The sequence below is a fragment of the Coturnix japonica genome, chromosome 2 (assembly GCF_054131305.1).
Source record: "Coturnix japonica strain WE chromosome 2, WE-NBRP24, whole genome shotgun sequence".
In the NCBI taxonomy this organism is placed as follows: Eukaryota; Metazoa; Chordata; class Aves; order Galliformes; family Phasianidae; genus Coturnix; species Coturnix japonica.
This window is the reverse complement of record NC_140664.1, coordinates 135,672,097-135,690,567: the sequence shown is the minus strand read 5'-3', so window position 1 is coordinate 135,690,567 and position 18,471 is coordinate 135,672,097. Positions and strand designations below refer to the sequence as shown.

The following is an 18,471-nucleotide window of genomic DNA, read 5'->3' as shown; positions in this document are numbered from 1 at the left end:
TAGAACGGCACTTACTTGGGCTCCTGAGGCACCAGGCCAAAATGAACGTTTCCAGGGGAAACTGTAAAAGTGAATGCTTATTTTTCTGACAGGAGGGGCTTCAGGATTTGGGTGCTTATTTAAATGCTTTTATATCTTACTGCAGATTTTTTTTTTTCCTGTTCACGTTTAGTTAGAAGTAGCTTAAACTGTCAAAGCTAGCATGCTTTTTTCAACCAAACGTTGCCTTTTGTACCCTGGTTGTAAATGTGAACATGAAGGCTGTGCAGCCATAAAGCATCATTCACTGCTCTGTAAAGGTAAATGATGAAACTTAAAGATGTAAAGGAGTTAATTCACCTATCAGAGAATCATAGAATGGCTTGGGTTGGAAGGGACCTCAAGGATCACAAAGCTCCAACCCCCTGCTGCAAGCAGGGCCACCAACTTCCATATCTAATAGTAGACCAGACTGCCCAGGGTCCCATCCAACCTGGCCTTGAACATCTCCAGGGATGGGACATCTACAACCTGTCTGGGCAGCCTGTCAAAGAAAAGAACTCTGGCATCACCTTTTCCACATTAAATATATAAGGCAGTAGTAACTCACTGATATTCGGGAAGTTACATCCAAGTTGTGTTGCTCAGAAAAGCATTAGAAATTGAAGAATCCTCTTCATGCTTTTTGCATTCTTTGAAATGCAATGCGTTTTGTCTGTCCATTCACACATTTTGTCTCTTCTCCAGTGCAGTTGTTTTGGCAAGCTTGGGTGTTAAGAATTTGTGGTTCAGTACCAGAATATGAATTAAAACAGTCCTCATTTGAATACCCAGTGTTTAAATAGAGCACACTCCATTTACTCTCTGGGAGCGATTCCATAGTTGAAGCGGAAAGGGCACTGGGAATAAATCTGTCTCAACGAGGGAAGTTTAATCTGTGAGTACTCAGCGATGTTGTACTTTTCAGAAGAGAAAAATGTTTTACCAAGGAAAGCAGTAAGTGTAGAAATGGGAGAACGTGGAGTAAATGGAAGCGCGTGGTGAGCGCTAAACGTTTCTCCTAGGTGGGTTAGCACTTTCTGACATATATAGATCTCCCTGCTCTCTTTGCAAGGAGATGGTAAATCCTTTTAAAGTCACTTTTGTTCGTGTTGTTGTTATTTTTGTTTTGCTTTGCGTGTTCTAAAAATCCTCACTGTAAGCAAGCAGTCTTCGTGTCTATCTCCCATGTCAACATGACAGGAAATCTGCAGTTGATTAAAGAGCAATCAAATCAGCTGCTGAATGATAGGAGCTTTCCATGACTTCCTGCCTTCAGGTTCCTTTGTGCAGTTATATGCACTACACTTCAAATCTGCCATATGATTATGCATCACCAGCTCTTTTTTTCTTCTCTGAACACGTAGAGCATTTTCTCTCACTCTACATTCTTGGCTGATGTCCTTGCTGGATTTGCCATGAGGGTAGTGTTGTGCTGAGATGCCTGCCTTGCTCTCCTCACCTCCTCCTTTCCTTTCCCAGTGCTTCATTGGTGCTTATGCTGTCCTCTGGGAAGGTGATGTATAGAGCTGTGGCTGGTGAGACAAATATGTGTTTTGAAAACCTCAGTTCCTTGTAGGTGTGGAACTGCAGGGAGTCAGAAGGCAGAATAGACCCCATGGCAATTGAAGTTTTGGCCACTGTTGCATTAAACTGCTGCCCAGATGCTTTTGTATTATTGTGACCCTTGTGAACCATAGATTGGCTTAGATTAGAATGGACCTCAAAAGTCATCCAGCTCCAATATAATGACTTCTCCACAGGTAGAATGGTCCCTCATGGGCTGGGCTGCCAACAGGAGGCACTTCTCAGGGCTGAGCATCACTGTAAGGATGACTCACAGCCTGCTTTGAAACCCTGACCCTTTTCACAGCCAGGCTTTATGTAAAGTATTACAACCAGCCCTAAATTCACATATTTCTGAGTCTGGTGTGGCAACATGGAAACTGCCAGGCCACGCTTACCAATCTGTGGTGAACCTACAGCCAACTAAAGTGAGATGTGTCGGAGATAGATTGCCTACCAATCACTCCTAGTCAAAATGAGCTCAGGCTTTTAAGATCCATCAGAAATCACAGCCAAGAAATGAAGCTGGTGAGATGCTTTTCTTAGGCTGTCACAGCGTGTGCTGACAGAACCCACTGTACACTGCAAAATTAGAAGAGATTTTAAAATCTCCCTTCTCCCTCCCATGCCATTTCAAACCCCCAAATAGACAATAATTATCAGCTGATAAGAAAGCACCTTCCCACATAACAGCAGGTTTTCTAGATGATGGATGCATTGTGTTAATAAGGTTATGTCAGGGGAACAGCCTCTTTTCCTCTTTTCCCACCTGCCTGAGATTGTTACAGATTAATCATGGCCTTCCTGGCCCACGTGTGGTCGCTCAGCAAATGGTGCATGTAGGCATTTCCTATAAGCAGCGAGTTCATTAGGGTGGGAGCTCGGAGATGCCTTGGGGAGCTGCACCAGCAGAGACAGAGAGCACTGCAGACATTCCCATCTTGCACGCAGAATGCCAAATGGGGTTGTGTCCATGAAAACTACCCCCACAAAACAACGTGGTCTTTTGCAGTTCCCTCTTAGAACAGATCTCATACTTTATCACTTCATTTGTGCTATCACTTGCAAATCAAGTAACTTTGTGGTACCTCTCCAGTACTAATGTATGTTAGATGGATCAGAAGCCGAACAGAAATCATACTTCCAAGTGAAGTTTTTATCCATGCTGTCCTAGAGGATGGGATAGGAATGTGATTCATGTTTCGTGCTACACTGTAGGGAAAACATGCAAATGTGTCGGTGTTTACAGCAATGGAAGCAATGATATAAAGCATAGGAAGGGGAGCTCTGGTAGAAGATGGGAGTTCAAATTCAGGAGCTGACAATTAGATGTGTTATGAACATAGCACATCATAGTGCATTTCTAATGCCAGCTGGTGCCTGACTCTCTTCTTACCAGGTAGAACATCTCTGGACACAGTGTTCCCTGCAGCAGTGCGGTGCTTGGTTTGTGCTTCTTGTTCAATGAACCTTTTGGAACTAGACTGAAGGGCGATCAGGGAAAAGCTGGTAGACAGAGAGGCAAAACTGCAGCTCAAGCCCAGTGCACTTTAGCACAATTTCTTCAACAAATGTTTTCCGTTCCTCTTGGAAAGAAAGAAGAAAGATCTGAGGTGGGTGTTGCTTTTCTCCTGCCAAGTGTTTTCATGCGTTTGTTCTTAAACCTTCCTTATCCTGCTCCCCAGTGGGAGAAGGAAGGCATTTACAGGGAGAAACAATCAACAGAAAGCACAGCGCTATTATTAGGTGTAATAGGACTTCAAGACTTAGAATTACTGCTGTATTTCCCTCTGTCTGCAGGGGCTTTGCTTTCTTATTTCCAACAAACCTGATCTGCACCAGCTTAAAGGAGCTATTTATATCCTGTCACATCAGCAGTCATCACCGCAATCAGAATTCAAGCTCTTGGTCTTGCTGAGTATTGAGCTCATCCTGTGGGACAGCGGGATTAGGGGGGATTTTGTATTATTGAGAGTCAGGTTGTCTTCATAGAAACTGGGAGAACTTGCCCATTCTTATCCCTTTTTGAAATGATATTTGACAGTGTGGTAGTCAGGTGTTGCAGATCCTAGCACACCAGCGTTGTCTCCTGGCTGAGCACAAGTCCACCTTCAGGCTGCTTCCCCCTCTCTCCCACTGCTGTGCTAATCAGATCATAGCGCTTCTTAATTCCACTGTGCTTCATCTATGGGTAATAAAGCACAGTTACACCTCTCCTTGTTGTCACTGCCGTTTCTTAGTGCGTTCAGTAATTATGGCAAGTGACTAATTGAATTCTGAATTTCAGCTAAGAGGCAATTACTATAAAGTTCAAATATTATTATCAGCCCTGATAGCATCCCAGAAGGGGGTTAGGTAGGGAGCTTCATAGCTTTGTGCTCTCCAAGTTGATCAAGCTGAGGAACAAGCTGGGCTTCAGCCCTGGTGATGACATCCCTCCTCCCAGTCACCAGGGATCACCTTGCTTGCTTAAGCATAAGATTAGAGTTCTGTCTGTGGTGTCCTTGACTGAAGGCAGGAAGTCCATAAGGACACTTGATGTCCGTGCCTTGGACACCATGGGGCATCTCAAATAGAGCTCAATATCCATCTAGCAGCATATGCATGATGACCTCCCCTTGTATACAGGCAATTGTAAACTGAATTATGGTTATTTTGCTGAGTGATTAATAGGTGTTGTAAGCAGAGATGACAGAGCAGCTTCTGGGATAGTTCCTGAGTCATGCATCTAAAGGCTGATTGCTTTGGGAAAGGACAACTGGTTTGACACCATTCACACCTCAGCCCTGAAACAGTTCCAACTGGAGATGTGAAGAGGAAAATATAAACTGTATTGGAGATGTATTTTATTGTACGGGTTTTGTTAACCTCAGATGAGTCGAAGAAGAGAAAGTCATGTTTATGTTTCCCAAGAAGAACTGTGTGGCATTGATCGGAAGGGAACTGGGAAACCAAAGAGAGCATGTACTTTATTTTCCATTAGTTCATGTTCATAGGAATTTCATGGGTCAAAGGTGTATAACTCCACATTTCTGAGTGCTTTGTGCAGTTTATTCTGCAGGGTCTGTGTTGATGTGTTGATAAGGGAATACTTGCAGGCAGGCAGCCCCAGCCTAGAGCAAGAGTGAGCAGAGCAGAGGTCCATCAGCATCAGAAGCTCTGAACTGAGACGATGCTCTTTAGACTATAATCTTTATCAGTATGTCTGATGGGCCTCGGGCTGGAAATGTGAAGAAATCTGGACGGCTTCTAAACTCCTTGAAAGTTCCTTTCCTGACTTTGCTTTTTGGCGTGTTGTATGACCTGGGTGAACCACTCGAGCTCTGTGGCAGATACGAAATCAATACCAAAAGTGAGCATTATTAGACTGCTTGAGTTTCTTGTAAAGCATTTTAGATTTCTGGCAAAAGAAAATGATAGAAAGCTGAGCAGTGGTTCTGATGTGCTTTCAAGCCTGGAGAAGCATCAGATTGGTGGGCTAGATAAAGCTGAGGTCAGAAATATTTCTCTAGGGGAACATTTGTTACCTGGAGTACTATTTGTCTACCTTCCAACCCTCACCTGTGAGTGCATAATCATTGAATATCAATGTCAAACAAAGGCACACCCAACCCAAAATGACAGCGTGGTATCTACAAAAACCCCTTTGCACAAAGGCTGGCTCTCAGGATGGTGCTGGCTGGCATACAGAACAATAAGTGTTGGTTGGATAACTCTTCTTTCCCATCCTTTTTGTCTGAATATCCTTCATACACAAATGAAGTGTGAGGAGAGATGTTTTTCTTTTCACTCTCACGCACACCTGAGTGCTGTTAAAATCACATCCAAGTGCTAACACTGTCACTTCTAGAAATAGCAAGCAGCAAACTGATGCTTGGTGAAGCCTACCTGGCTCCAGCTTGTCACTGCAGCATTCAGAAGAAACCCATCACAGCTCTCAGGTGGGAAGGATGGCACATGAATAAATAATTCATTGCTTGTGATTCAGTCCCTATCTTTAGAGGCTTGCTGTTTTTCTGGGACTTGGAAAAAAGGGCTAAGAATAGCATACACATGTAGTGACATATCCTTTATGCAACACGGCTTTGTTTTCTGTCTCATTGGGTCCTATGGAATCTGAGCAGTCAGTGTGATGAGCTTCTGCCATAGAATCATAGAATGGCCTGGATTGAAAAGGACCACAGTGCTCATCTGGTTTCAACCCCCTGCTATGTGCAGGGTCACCAACCAGCAGCCCAGGCTGCCCAGAGCCACATCCAGCCTGGCCTTGAATGCCTGCAGGGATGGGGCATCCACAGCCTCCTTGGGCAACCTGTTCCAGTGCGTCACCACCCTCTGGGTGAAAACTTCCACCTAAGATCCAACCTAAACCTCCCCTGTCTCAGTTTAAAACTGTTCCCTCCCCCTTGTCCTATCACTATCCACCTTCGTAAACAGCCATACCCTTCCTGTTCATATGCTTCCTTCAAGTATTGGAAGGCCACAATGATGTGTCCCCTATTACAAAGTTCCTTTTGTTTTTACTGGTTATCACAGGGGATAATCACCCAAGAAAAAGCTCTGCTTTTTCCACTGAATAAGTCCATTGATTTAAGTTCCTCCTGAGGAGGAACTAAACAGAAGACTGGGGAGTCTTTTAGAGGAGTCTCTGGCAGTTCTGTTAATAAAGTGTACTTTGCTGGGGAGGAATTTTTTGCATGAATTTAGGTAGCAACAACTCACACTTAGTTTTTTTCTAGACTTTCCCCAGGCTCATCATGGTACAGATTGGCAGGGATGCTGGAAGGGTGATAAGCAAAGCTGGAAACAGTTTTGATGTCTCCCCCTCTTCTCTATGACCAACTATCTTGGGTGTGAGGAATCCTTCAAAATCAGAATCGCAGAATCACAGGACTGTTTGTGTTGGAAGGGACTTGTAAAGGCCATCTGGTCCAACTCCCCTGCAGGGAACAGGGACACCCACAACTCCATCAGTGCTCAGAGTCCCATCCAGCCTGACCAAATTCTGTTTGCATTATGGAATGCATGAGTAAAGTCTGCAAGCTTCTACAAGGTCTCTCAAGACCTTCCTTGTCAGATATGTGTCATGATGGGTTGTCAGAGTTAGGATGGTATGGTTAGGTTGAGGTTGGACTTTTGAGGGTCTTTTCTAACCTGAGCAATTCTGTCGTTATCCCTTATTGGCTTATGGGCTGTTTGGGGATACATTGCTCAAATCCAAGTTGATCTTCTTATTTAAACAACCAACAGGCTGGGGTTTCTTAGCAATCTTAATTCCTCCCCATACTGGTAGAGTTGTAATTATCACACTCTGTGTTCAGATAAAATTAAGTGACACTGTATTTTTCTTCCCCACATAAGGAATCTTTTATCTCCATCTTGGAATTTCTCAGCTGCTCCTAAATGATTATTCTCCGCTAAGAACAGATCAAGTTTTATATAGCAGTGTATGCATGTGTTTGTATGTATGCATGAAAGCGAGACATTCCTGTAGTTATTTGATAGCTTTTTTCTAACTTTATTCAGCAAAGAATGGTAAAAAATAGACTGAGCTGGACAAGCTCCTCCAAAAACCTGAAGTGAGGTTGATTTGGCACCGTACTGCTATCTGCAGTGTCCTCACCACGCTGCAGAGGCTTTTATTTCCTCTGTCTTCGTGTATGCGGGTGAATAAAGGTTTCAAAACTAACATTAGACAGCTGGAGCTGAAATAATGGTTGCTGTGTAGGCTCAAGGCCTGGCATCCTGCTGTCAAAGCAGCAGCCACTGAACAGGAGCAGCAGTGGAAGATACAGCAGTGCTGTCTGAAGGGCTGTGATGGCTGCAGTTGACTCTGGGAGTAGTGCCATAGCTGTCATTGGTTTTATTGATGGAATATGACTGTGGTCTATATGACTGAATCATTCCTAATAAAGAATATGGAAATGGGTGTGTTTTAGTGGCTGGGCTGGAGGGAGTGAAGTGTATTTTTTGGAAGCTGGAAACCAGAATGGAGGTCTGAGCACTACTGAGTATTTGTTGCTGTTCAGGGAATCCCCTTTTACCTCCTTTCCTGTCCCTTGGAGTGATGATTAAGGGGAATCAATCAAGAGCCAGAAATGTTGCTAATAATCTACAGTAAAAGGAAATCAACATTATCAAAGTCAAAGAAGAGGCCGTAGATGAGGGCAGAGAAATTAATATCAGATCATGTGTTGGAAGTTGTGTGTATAATGGCTGTCTGTTGCCTTTGGCATCATCAGTCATCTGCTGCTCATTCTCCATCACAAATCTTCCTTTTTCTCCTTTTTCATGAGAATGATTAAGAGCAAATGGACTTCATCCAGTCTCCTTCCGTACGTTGTGCTTGAAAACAGATCACAGTAATCCTTATAGCGAAAGAAACATTGAAACCAGTTCTTATTGGAAAAACAGGCATGGAGGAATGTTCTTCTCTTTAAAGCCAAAGAGATCATGGAGTTCTCTTTGTAAAATCACTGGTGGTTTCTCTCTTCACACCAGAGATGAGGCATATCTGCCTTCTATTTCTCTTTGGTGCTTTGATCATTGCTGCAACTCCCCATGTCCTTGTGACTCAGCTTGTCATCGAGTCCAGTCTGTGTTATCTCACCTTTTCTGTTCCTCTTTTGACTTACTGTAGGGGGTCTGTGAAATGACCTTTGGTCACCGTGGAAAGAATTAAGATGATTGTTCATGATAGAGAAGCAAAGGGGCAGCACTGCTCTCTTCTCTCTGGGAATAGGACCCATGCAGAAGTCAGATTTGACTACAAATCCCAGACTGGCTGTAGGACTCCCTTCCATTTTATTAATGAGGTTTCGTGTGAAAACAAAGCTTTGTGGCCTTCAGTGCGGCCTTTTTTGTGTTTACCAACTGTGTCAATCCAGATGAAAAAGGATAGGACAAGACCCTCTTTGAATATCTGACGGTAAGAAAGAGAAGATCGAAAGAATCTTCAATGGATGTTTAATGTCACAGGCAGCAAGTGTGAACCCAGAGGAATAGCTGGGTGCCTCCAGTGAGTCACTACAGGCCATGGGAGCCTCTTGTGGAAGGATTATTTCTCATGTAGTGATATTGCTCATTTACTGCTGGGAGGATTTTCAGCTGGCCATCCTGCTCTGTGGGAAATTCTGTTTCTTTCTCAGGAGAAAAGTGCATGTAAAACTGCACAGAAAGTGGCAGTCTGTACCTGATTTTACTGTAAGAAGGAGCAGGAATTTGCCACTAATTGCTGACAGAAATGGAGATGGAGGCGATTAGTATACAGGACTTTACCTGTAGCACAGGTTTTCTTAGTTGACCCAAATGTTAGCAGTCGTTTTATTTGACCAGGTCACTCCAAGAAGAAACTGCAAGTAGAAATGAGCAGCATGAAGTTCAGTGGTCTGAATAGATACAGCTTAACCTGGAGTGTGTAGGTGAATGGTTGTCCCTTGTTGCTTTCCACGAGGACTTCCCTTCTCTGTATCAAAAAGCACCTTCTAAGTCTTTTCAATGGCTTTTTTCAATGGCTATCACCAACAATACTTTTAGGAACATTCAGTCTGATGCTTTCCTTTGGCATTTTATTTTCCTGATGGCTGAGTGCTGAGTTAAACTGATTGACCATGGCAGACTCCCAACAAGAAATCGGGTAAAGGGCAGCACGAACATCATGAAGAGTTCATTAGGAAGTTATATGTATCCTTTGGGGATCTGCCTGAATTTCCTGTTTTACTTTAACTTGTTTTTAAGACAGTTGAAAATAAGCACGGAAAAATCTGTTTCATGGGAGTAGCTGCGCTTTTAATGTCTGGGAGAAGGTATTTTATACTGCATCCTACCCATTTCTAAGGTCTGTTCATGTGTGACCATCCCATGGCTGGGAGGTGTGGTTGTCTTCCTCCTCTTTCAGATTCCTTGCAGGATTTATCAACAACGCTGTTGCATTGGAAGACTCTAGAAAATCAATATCCAGTATTGAGTTTACAGTGGGATACGTGAGAGGAGAGTGGAGCAGTGTTTATCACATGCATTGTATTTTCCTCATTGGAACACTTGAGACCTAAACCTTTTAGCCTGTGTTTGAATACACCTTTTATAGACACGTTTTCTCTTGAAATGCTCTTTTCCATACCTTTGCTGTCTTCCAAACCTATTTTCTTATGGAAACCATTACCAATAAATATATTGATAAACTGGTGGTCTCTAGATATTTACATCCTTTATTTCTCTTCTTCCCTCCTTGGCAGGCTGTCACATCTTCAACCCCCACAGCATTTGGGATATGCTGATTTGTGTTGTGAATAATCTGTATTGTTAATCTCTTCTTAATTACACGAATGTGTTAGACTGAACTCCAGCACAGAGTGCTCATTTCTCTTTTATTTTGTTCCCTACCAGGAAATGCCTACAGAGAATGCCTGGGCAATGGGACGTGGGCTTCCAAGATAAACTACTCTCAGTGTGAGCCTATTCTGGATGACAAGGTCTGTATTTTTCCTTTCCTTCGTTCTTCTCAGTGTCATTTCTCAATATATATGAATGCAAAGCCAAGCTTAAGGTTAACATACTGATTTGAGATTTCTGAGTTGGATTCCATTTCTGTCTCTGCAATGAATCCTCCCTGTGAGTTCAGTCAGATTATTAATCCAGTCTCCACATTTCCTACTCATAGTTTTATTTAAAAACAAAGGATGCTTTACTAGACTCAGCCTCTGATGATGTATGTTTATGCAGATCCATCCTAGCTTTGTTGAGAGCCCACAGCTGCTACAGTAAATGTTACTAATAAGAGCAATAATACCAAAAGCTTCATTGGGAGTGAAATGTAAGCTTTCATCAGCTGGTTCCACTCTCTATATGCCAGTTCTGAAGCCTTATCAACCACTGGCCTTTCCAGATCTCAATGCCATTTTCCCTAAGGCAAATATGTAAAGGAGAGGCAAAAGAAAAATACATAAAAAGCAAACTCAAGTCCCATTTGTCTTTAAAAAACTGAGCCAGCCTGACACTATATAGGAGTTCACAGAATGAAATTAGCATGCAGGGGTAAACTCCTTCAGAAGAGCTGCAAGCAATTCTGCAAAGCCCTTTTTTGTTGTCAGATGTCATCCTTTTTGGGACACATCACAAGCATTCATCCTCACACAACTTAAACCTTGTCTTCCCATGCCATGTTCTCTTTCCCTTCTTCTTTTGAGGGCTGTGGTGGGACACAAGGGCACACTTAGGCTTTGTCCTGTCTCTTTGACAAGGGTGATCAAGCCCGGCAGCTCAGGCCTGTTGATGTTTTGGGTTTCTTTGTACTCTTTCATCATTAGAGTTGTGCCATGACAGGTTCAATCATAGAGGAGGAAGGCAAGGTCGTGCCTACTGCAAGCTGCTTGCAGAACTAATCCAGATTTTAGTCTCAAGACTGTCTGCACCCAGAACAGTCATAACGTGGCTTGACATCTGTCCCAGAAGATCCATGTTGCTGAACGTCGGCTTCATCAAATGAATGAGAAAGCAGGTAGCTACACAGCAGGTGCTAAGGTGCACCCATTCATTCATTGGCTAGGTGGAATCCATCCCCCAAAAGAACTAGAGGCTTCAAGAAAGTAAGAAGAAAGCACTAGAAGATAACTATTCTCCTTCAGGACTGATCAACATTCAAGGTTGTCTGGCATAGTGGAGAAGGCACCATGGCATCTCAAGCTGATCTAATTTGAGACTGCTCCAGTTCAGCCCATCCTTATAGTTATGTTCCACTGAAATGGCAAAACTTTACTTGCTTTGTGCTTTTCCAGCTGGCTCGATTCCCTGAACATCACATTGAAGTACTGCAGGAGTTTTGGGGACAAGGCACACAGCAGGAGGGAAGAGGTGTCTGGGATGGAGGGGGATAGCAGCCCATGGTAGCTTTGACTGGGGAGGATTTGCAGTGCTGTGAAATGAGTGTCTTACTGATGAGCAGCATTGAGAGGGGGCAGAGTGAGACATCCAGTGCTGAGTTAGAGAATGGGGTAATGAGGCAGGCAAAGGGAAACCTGAGCTGACATTAGCTCTGCTTTTGCTATTCAAACCTTTGCAGCTATAGTTGAAGGATTCTGAAGGAGCGTGCTCCTTAAACAGAGGGGTGCGTAGATGTTCCCCTCCACCCCTTGTTTGCAAAAGCTTAAAAATTCATTTACTAGACCTTTAAGGATTGGTGACAGGCTTTACAAATTTTAATATTTGTGAATATTTTCTAAATCTCTACATAATACTCGGCGTTACAGATGAATACTTGAGTCGCTTTGTGATCTCAAAACAAATAAAGACAACAAAATCTGCATGGATTTCCATAATCCTCAGTTCTGTTTAAAGGTGAGATTCGGGCACAGACGTGAGCCTGTTGTTGTTTGTTGTCTGATCCCAGCAGATGCCACGTGTCTTCAGGATGTACCCCTTGTGTTTTGTCTCAAGCTTGAGCACTTACCAGAGTTCTAAGGAAGGATGTAGCTGGACTTCAGATGCAGCTATCAATAGGTGATAGATGGGGACAGGATCAGCCCATTGTCAAGTGCTACGTGCTTTATGGAATCGCACTTCTTTTCAGCTGTAGGTCAGTTTCAGTGGGCACCAGATCCTGAAGTATGCATTCACTGATGCTCCGCATTCATACATGGGTGCTTAACCTATGGCCATAGCTGATAAAATCATGCTCTGGGACTGTTTTGCTCCTAGATAGGCATCTAGGCTGGATTTGGCTTCCCCTGTGTAGTTAGGCAGTGATGTTTAAGATGTCCCAGTGCATCTTCATACATCAGACAGTTGTGACACAGGTCTTTCGGTATAACCGTGTCCTTCAGCAGCAGCAATTTGAGGTTGGTCAGTCACTAGGACTGACCAGGCAGCACAAAGCCTCCTGCATGCACCTCAAGGGATGCTTGTGTGTGTCCCACAGCTGTTTCCAGCCCTTGCTTCAGCTATTGGTTCAAATTTGGACAGGTATCCAAATGTAAACATCTCATTGTCAGACCAAATTCCACCCGCTGAATGATAAATTAACACCTTCTGTAGGCACCCAAACCAGGTACAGAAGCTGGCTGTTTGTCATAGGTGTAATAAATGGAAAGTTCCTACTCAGCCTACAGTCTCCTGTGTCAGAGATCCTTGCTGCATCTAGCACAAATCCGTGCTCTTGTTAGAAGATAAATGAGAGTCTTGAGCAGCAGAAAGTCTGCCTCAGCCTTCATAAGGAGCTATAAATCAAGGACTATGGGTTTGTTTACACGGCCTTTGGCAGCTGGCTGGGAAATTGGCTCTGCAGCTCTTTTGAGGAGGCTTGAAGAAGTGTTGCTGAATCAGCACCGTGCTGGGCCTAAGTTAAGGGATCCTGCTGAGGACCACAGTCATGTTAGGCACAGCCACCCAGCTTCCAGCTGGCCCAGAGATGGAAAACAGTGAGCTCAGAGGCAGCTGCCTCTTCCCTCAGTCTGACAGCAGTGAAAGTTTGCCTGGCTTTCTGTTCATTTGTTTGGTGTTGAGTTATGATTCATCTCAGATGATCTTTAATTGTCCAGAAGTTACACATTCAGTCCAGCTAGTCGTCTAGCTCTTCTATGTGACCAAGAATGCAATAGAGAGGCCTCCTCGAGGAGTGAGTCATTCCTGTTCCAACTGTTTTCGCACAGAGTTGAACTATTCTTGCACTGCACTTTCTCTGACTGCTGGGAGCCCCAGGCAATCTGCTCTGCTCAGCCACTGGACTTGCCAGCAGTCTGGGCAGTTAGCACTCTCTGACACAGCATGATTGTCAGACATGGGGTACGGAGTGGAAGGGAGCTCCAGTGATGAGTCCACAGCCAGCAGAATGTCCTTGCCATTCCTTTTTCTATTTCCTTTCTAACATCACGACCCTCCTTCTAAACCACGATCAGGATTTAATCTGCACTACCTTCCTGGAAGCAGAGGAACACTCTGTAGCAGTAGAAGTTCCTTAGCATTTTAAACACATCAGCCTTCAAGACGGAACAGTTATGCAAGTGTTTGCATTAACTCATCTTTGACCAGCGTGGCTCATTCTGGGCACGTGTTTTTTCAGCCCTGGAGGTGTTGTCTCCACTTCTACCAGTGATGCAGATTGCATGTGGGCTGGTGGGAAGTGATCTTGCAACCCTGTGAGCTTCTTTTCTCGTAGGCACAGAGTCACTTCTTGTTTCTATGATATTCAGATTCGCCTTCAGGAAACCTTGGTTGTGTCAGCAACGGGAAAATAAATTCAGGCCTGCTTTTCCTTCAGCATGCATGTACCAACGAGGACCTTAATTATATACTGTGTTATTTTGGTATGTTTTGAGCCATGACACCTTCTTAAAACCAAAGTAAACTTGAGATAGAGGTTAGGAGCCAAAGGAGCAACTGAAAGGGTCAGTATCATAGAGCAGATACTTGGTCTGGGAGAAGCACTGCCGTCTTCTAGAAGACTTCTAACACTATATGAGCAATTAGTCAGGTAAAAATGATGCAAGCCACTTTGCCAGAGCATGAACTGAATAGCACAGCACTGCTTTTCAGGCAGACACATCAGTTAGAGTGTGTTTCCTCCCTTAGGTGACCTGTTGACTTAAGTAAAGCTTAGTGTGGAATTCAGGTCTTGGGTTATTGTTGGTTTTTTGCTTTCCTCCTCAAGGCTATTCAGAAAATGGGCCTGTGCGTGGGGAAGTTTATTTTAGGGCTTTTTATAATAGACTTAAAAATACCTTACATGGTTGAGTTCAGTCCAGAAACAGCACATTACTCCATGTGCTGAAGATACAGGCAGGTTTCATCATAGAAATGGTTCCAAGAGGGCTCGCTCTCTGGCAGAGCACTGGAAGATGCTATCTCTGTGGAACAATGGTGCAGATTAACTACAGCTGCTGGTTGTTCTTTCATCCAAACTTCCATTCACTGACAAATTCCTCTGACTGGAATAAAATGCAAAGGGAAATTGCTAGAAAAAAATGAAACAAAGTAAGTTCAACCTAAATTAGAAAATCGGTGCTATTTGCAGGATTTTAGTTCAGTATCTTGATCAAAAGGGAGGAAGTTTAGATTCTGGGTCTTTCTCTTCTGAGGAGGGAGAGCATCCCAAATGGGGGAAAGTATGCTTAACCTGAAGAGAAACAAGACATTCCATTTACTTCAAGGTCAAATTTTGGCCACGTTGCTACATTCGCTGGTTTAGTTGGGGGCACTTTTTGCTTATTTTTCCATCTATGGGATCAAGAACCTACCAATAAAGCCCTCAGCATCCCAAGAAACAGACTCTAATACAGTAATGTCATCACATAGTTGGACCCTGCTAAAACCAAGAACTCTGTTTCATTCAAGTTCTCAAACCATGTAGGGCCCCACCAGCTCTGTATCAGTCCGTATCACTTGTTCTGCCCTCAGAGAATGATAAGGCTCGTAGTTTGCAGGAAGGCTCCTCAGAGAAAAGTCAGCTCATAATGGAAAGGGTTTCTTCTGATTCACTGATTCATTCTACATGAAAACCATTTCTGTATGAATATCGGGCCACATGTGAGGGAAAGTAGCATAACCTGCCTCGTTATGACTGTGTAGGTTCCTAACATAGGAATGTTCTATAACGCATTGATGTGTTGCAGCTGTGAGAAGGTCATTGCCTGTGTCTTTGGTAGCTTTGTTACCCCCAAAGTACAAAGTTTTTCAGTTCCACATGTTGATGAAAATAAAAGGTCTCAAGGAAACTGAGGAAAAAGAGGGAAAAGTAACTTTTCTGCTGAGATTTGTAAGAAACTCTGGATAAATCCCAAAGAGAAATGAAACCAAGTGTGTACTTTGTGCCTGGGCAGCATGTTTGGCTTCTATGTAGGCATCAGCCCTGGGGCTGTTATATCATTTGAAAGTCCAGAAAAGTAATTACTGTTTCCTAAGCTGATTAACTGTTCCTTAATGTCAGTGCTCAGAGGGTCATGCTGATTTAATCATGTTATCTCTTTACCTCCAGAGGAAGTATGCGCACCATTACAAGATTGCCCTCATCATAAACTACCTGGGGCACTGTATATCAGTAGGGGCCCTTATAGTTGCCTTTATGCTTTTCTTGTGCTTGAGGTGAGTAATCTGTTTGCATGCTTCTCACTTGGTTGGGTGTTACTGGGTTACTCAAGCCCTCTATTTACACTGTCCAGTTTGTGTATGAACTTGAAAGATTATAGCTTTTCTGCTCCAGAGCCTATATGTGTTTTCACTGGTTGCTGCACTGGATGAGCTGTAATGATGGCTGCCATGCTTAAGACCTGAAGCTTATTGGTATTCAGGAAGAGGGCTCTACATGATTTATTGATGCAGCAAAAAATTCGCTGAGCGTAGAGTGCTTCATTAAGGGAAGCTGGGATTTGAGTGTTGAGTTGCAGTTTTGGGGGGCGAGTTTTCCAAGGCATTGCATGATAACATGGGGCATTTGGTGTTGCCTGGCAGCTAATTCCCACATCTAGACCCAGGAGAGATGAAATTAAAGCTTTCAATTTTGATTTGTGTCAATTTCAATTTTTCTTCCATTAAAGAACTTAGAATTTTGCTTAAATAACAAGGGAAGCATCTTTAGAGGACCTTTATCTTTGCAAGTGCTCGTGAAACAAGAGATGCAGTCAATGAAACCATGTAGAAATGCTTCCCTTCTCCTGGTCAAATAGGAGTGGCCTGGTTGAGGGATATTCCCATGTTATTTGAGTGGCCTTGTCTAGGAATGTGCAATCAGACCCCATCCAGGACTGTGATATGCTGATAGAGAGTGACCGGAGTGAAAGCATTGCTGCTTTCCTAGGCTGGAGCCTCCCTGCAAAGGCTTGCATTGAGCCTTTCCCTTAAGCATTGCTAAGGGGAGGGTCAGTCTTGTTAACAGCAGGAATCTTCTTTCACCCCAGAGTGTATAAGCAGAATAATCTGTGCTCGTGGGAGGACAAAAAATAAAGCTTTAAATGTTCACTGGGAACATTTCTGGTGCATCAGTTTAAACTTCCACTTTAACCTTTTCACTTAGCAGATAATGCTAATTCCCATCGTGCTCGGAGCCCTGAATTAATTCACACTGAATAAAGAGCTCGGGTTATTAATTGCAACTATATTCTCTGCTTTGCTGCTGAATCTTTTATGAATGCTTAAGTAAATAATGCAGAAACAATTAGATGATCCGGTCTAAACGTACCCAGCTTCTATTGGAATCGCCTCAACTGATCTCTTTTAAACTGTTTTTCTGGTATTTAAAATTCTGATGTGACGATTTAAGTTGTGCAGCATGAAAAGGGACTGCAGCAATTAAGGGGCTCCCTGTACATGCCGTGAATTAAGATATTCCATCTCTCTACATTTCCATTGCACCGTGCAAAAGAAAAATCAATAGCTCTGATATAACTTTCCAACCTGTGTTGCCAGCATAAGTTATCTCAGCAGAGATGAGACCAAATTGTTTTCAAGAGCTCGAATGATGCTCCAGTAAAGACAGTCCAGACTGCATTAATCTTTTCCCCTACATGTTTCCTATACTGTGTACGCCTCTATCACCCATACCTCTGAGAAGTGTCCCAGGAGCAAATCTGTTCTGATGATTGAGTTTTGTTATCTGGGGCTTTTATTTTTCGCCTGCTTTATCTGGGCCAGAAGGAAGCATCTACCAATTGGGTGATATGAGAGAGTCATAGAATCATCAAGGTTGGAAAAAACCTACAAGATCATCCAGTCCAACAATCCACCTGTCACCAGTAGTTCCCACTAAAGCACAGTGGGTATGCAGATAATTCCTGCCTTAGGAAACCAACACATTGGAAGACCTTCAGGGCAAGTTCTGATAATTTCTTGTATTGGAATTTCCATAGTGGGAATTGATCATTTCCTTATCCCTTCTATCCCACTCTACCTTACTTCATGGTACTTGCTGAAGGTGAAAATAGAGTACACCTCCAGGAAGGCTTGTATTCTACAACTGCATAGTTTTAGGCTTCTCACTCATCATATGCTTGATTTGCCCTTTGCTTTGCTAATACACATGGAGACCCAAAGACAACCCCATCTCAAATAATAGACAGGAGCACACCTGCTGCATTGGGAAACAACTGCTGGGGGAGCTGGGGAATCTCTTACATTGGAGGCTTCAAGACCAGGTTTAGTGTAGAGTGGGCTGGAGTGGTAAGGAATGTTGCTTTGGTAACAACCAATAAGAGGGGGGCTGTGCTGCTGGGGGTGAGTGGCTCCATCACTGTTGCTGCTCCAGCCCAACCTGCTGCATTGAATGAGGGGTAGTCCTCAGTTCTGCTGAAGTGGGAAGGGGACAGAGCTGGATGTGGTCGTTCTTCTTCCAAATGTGTCTTGGCTCATCTCTTCCCCAGTTCTATCTTCAGTTCCTTATGCCACTTTCTGACCTCCATTCACAGCCATGCCAGCAGGAGTGTTCTCCTATCCTAAACCCCATTACATTTTACATTGGAATTTTACATTGAAGGATGTTTTGAAGGGCAGAAAGCTCAGACATAACAGCAAACAATGAAATCAACTGCCATCTGTTTTGTGTTATCAGGAGACCCTAAAGCAGCTGAGAAGGGAGGAGGGCTCAACCAAGGTCTCCTTTCCACTGGGAAGACCTATTCTAACCCTTTCTTAATACAGCTCTGTCACAAGCCTTTTTCTTGGGTGCTGTAATAAAAAAATATTCAAGTAAGCATTTCATTCAGTGCTTAAACACCAAAAAGTGAAGCCCGGCTCATGGGAGAGGAGGTGCTTATAGTTGGCATATTGACTGCATGAGTCATTGAAATTTCTTCTAAAGATCCAAGTCATGGATGGTTCCTCAGGGTATAAATGTAGGTGCTCTTAAAAGTCTTAACAGCTGTGCTGTTGTTACGAGGCACAATAAAACCTGCAAGGAGAAATATGCTG

At 43.4% G+C, this 18,471-nt stretch overlaps 1 protein-coding gene across 4 annotated transcripts in view; it reads left to right on the top strand.

Annotated features, from left to right (window-relative positions):
• The window catches only part of CRHR2 (corticotropin releasing hormone receptor 2), a 108,742-nt gene that overhangs the window by 49,530 nt on the left and 40,741 nt on the right, over positions 1 to 18,471 (top strand). For 3 of the 4 annotated variants that reach the window (XM_015852925.3, XM_085539073.1, XM_015852926.2), the window contains 2 exons: positions 9,970 to 10,055; positions 15,548 to 15,654. In XM_015852925.3, coding sequence (XP_015708411.2) covers positions 9,970 to 10,055; positions 15,548 to 15,654 — 193 coding nt within the window. The remainder of the gene's footprint in view (positions 1 to 9,969; positions 10,056 to 15,547; positions 15,655 to 18,471) is intronic. The other variant, XM_085539074.1, reaches the window with a different exon arrangement.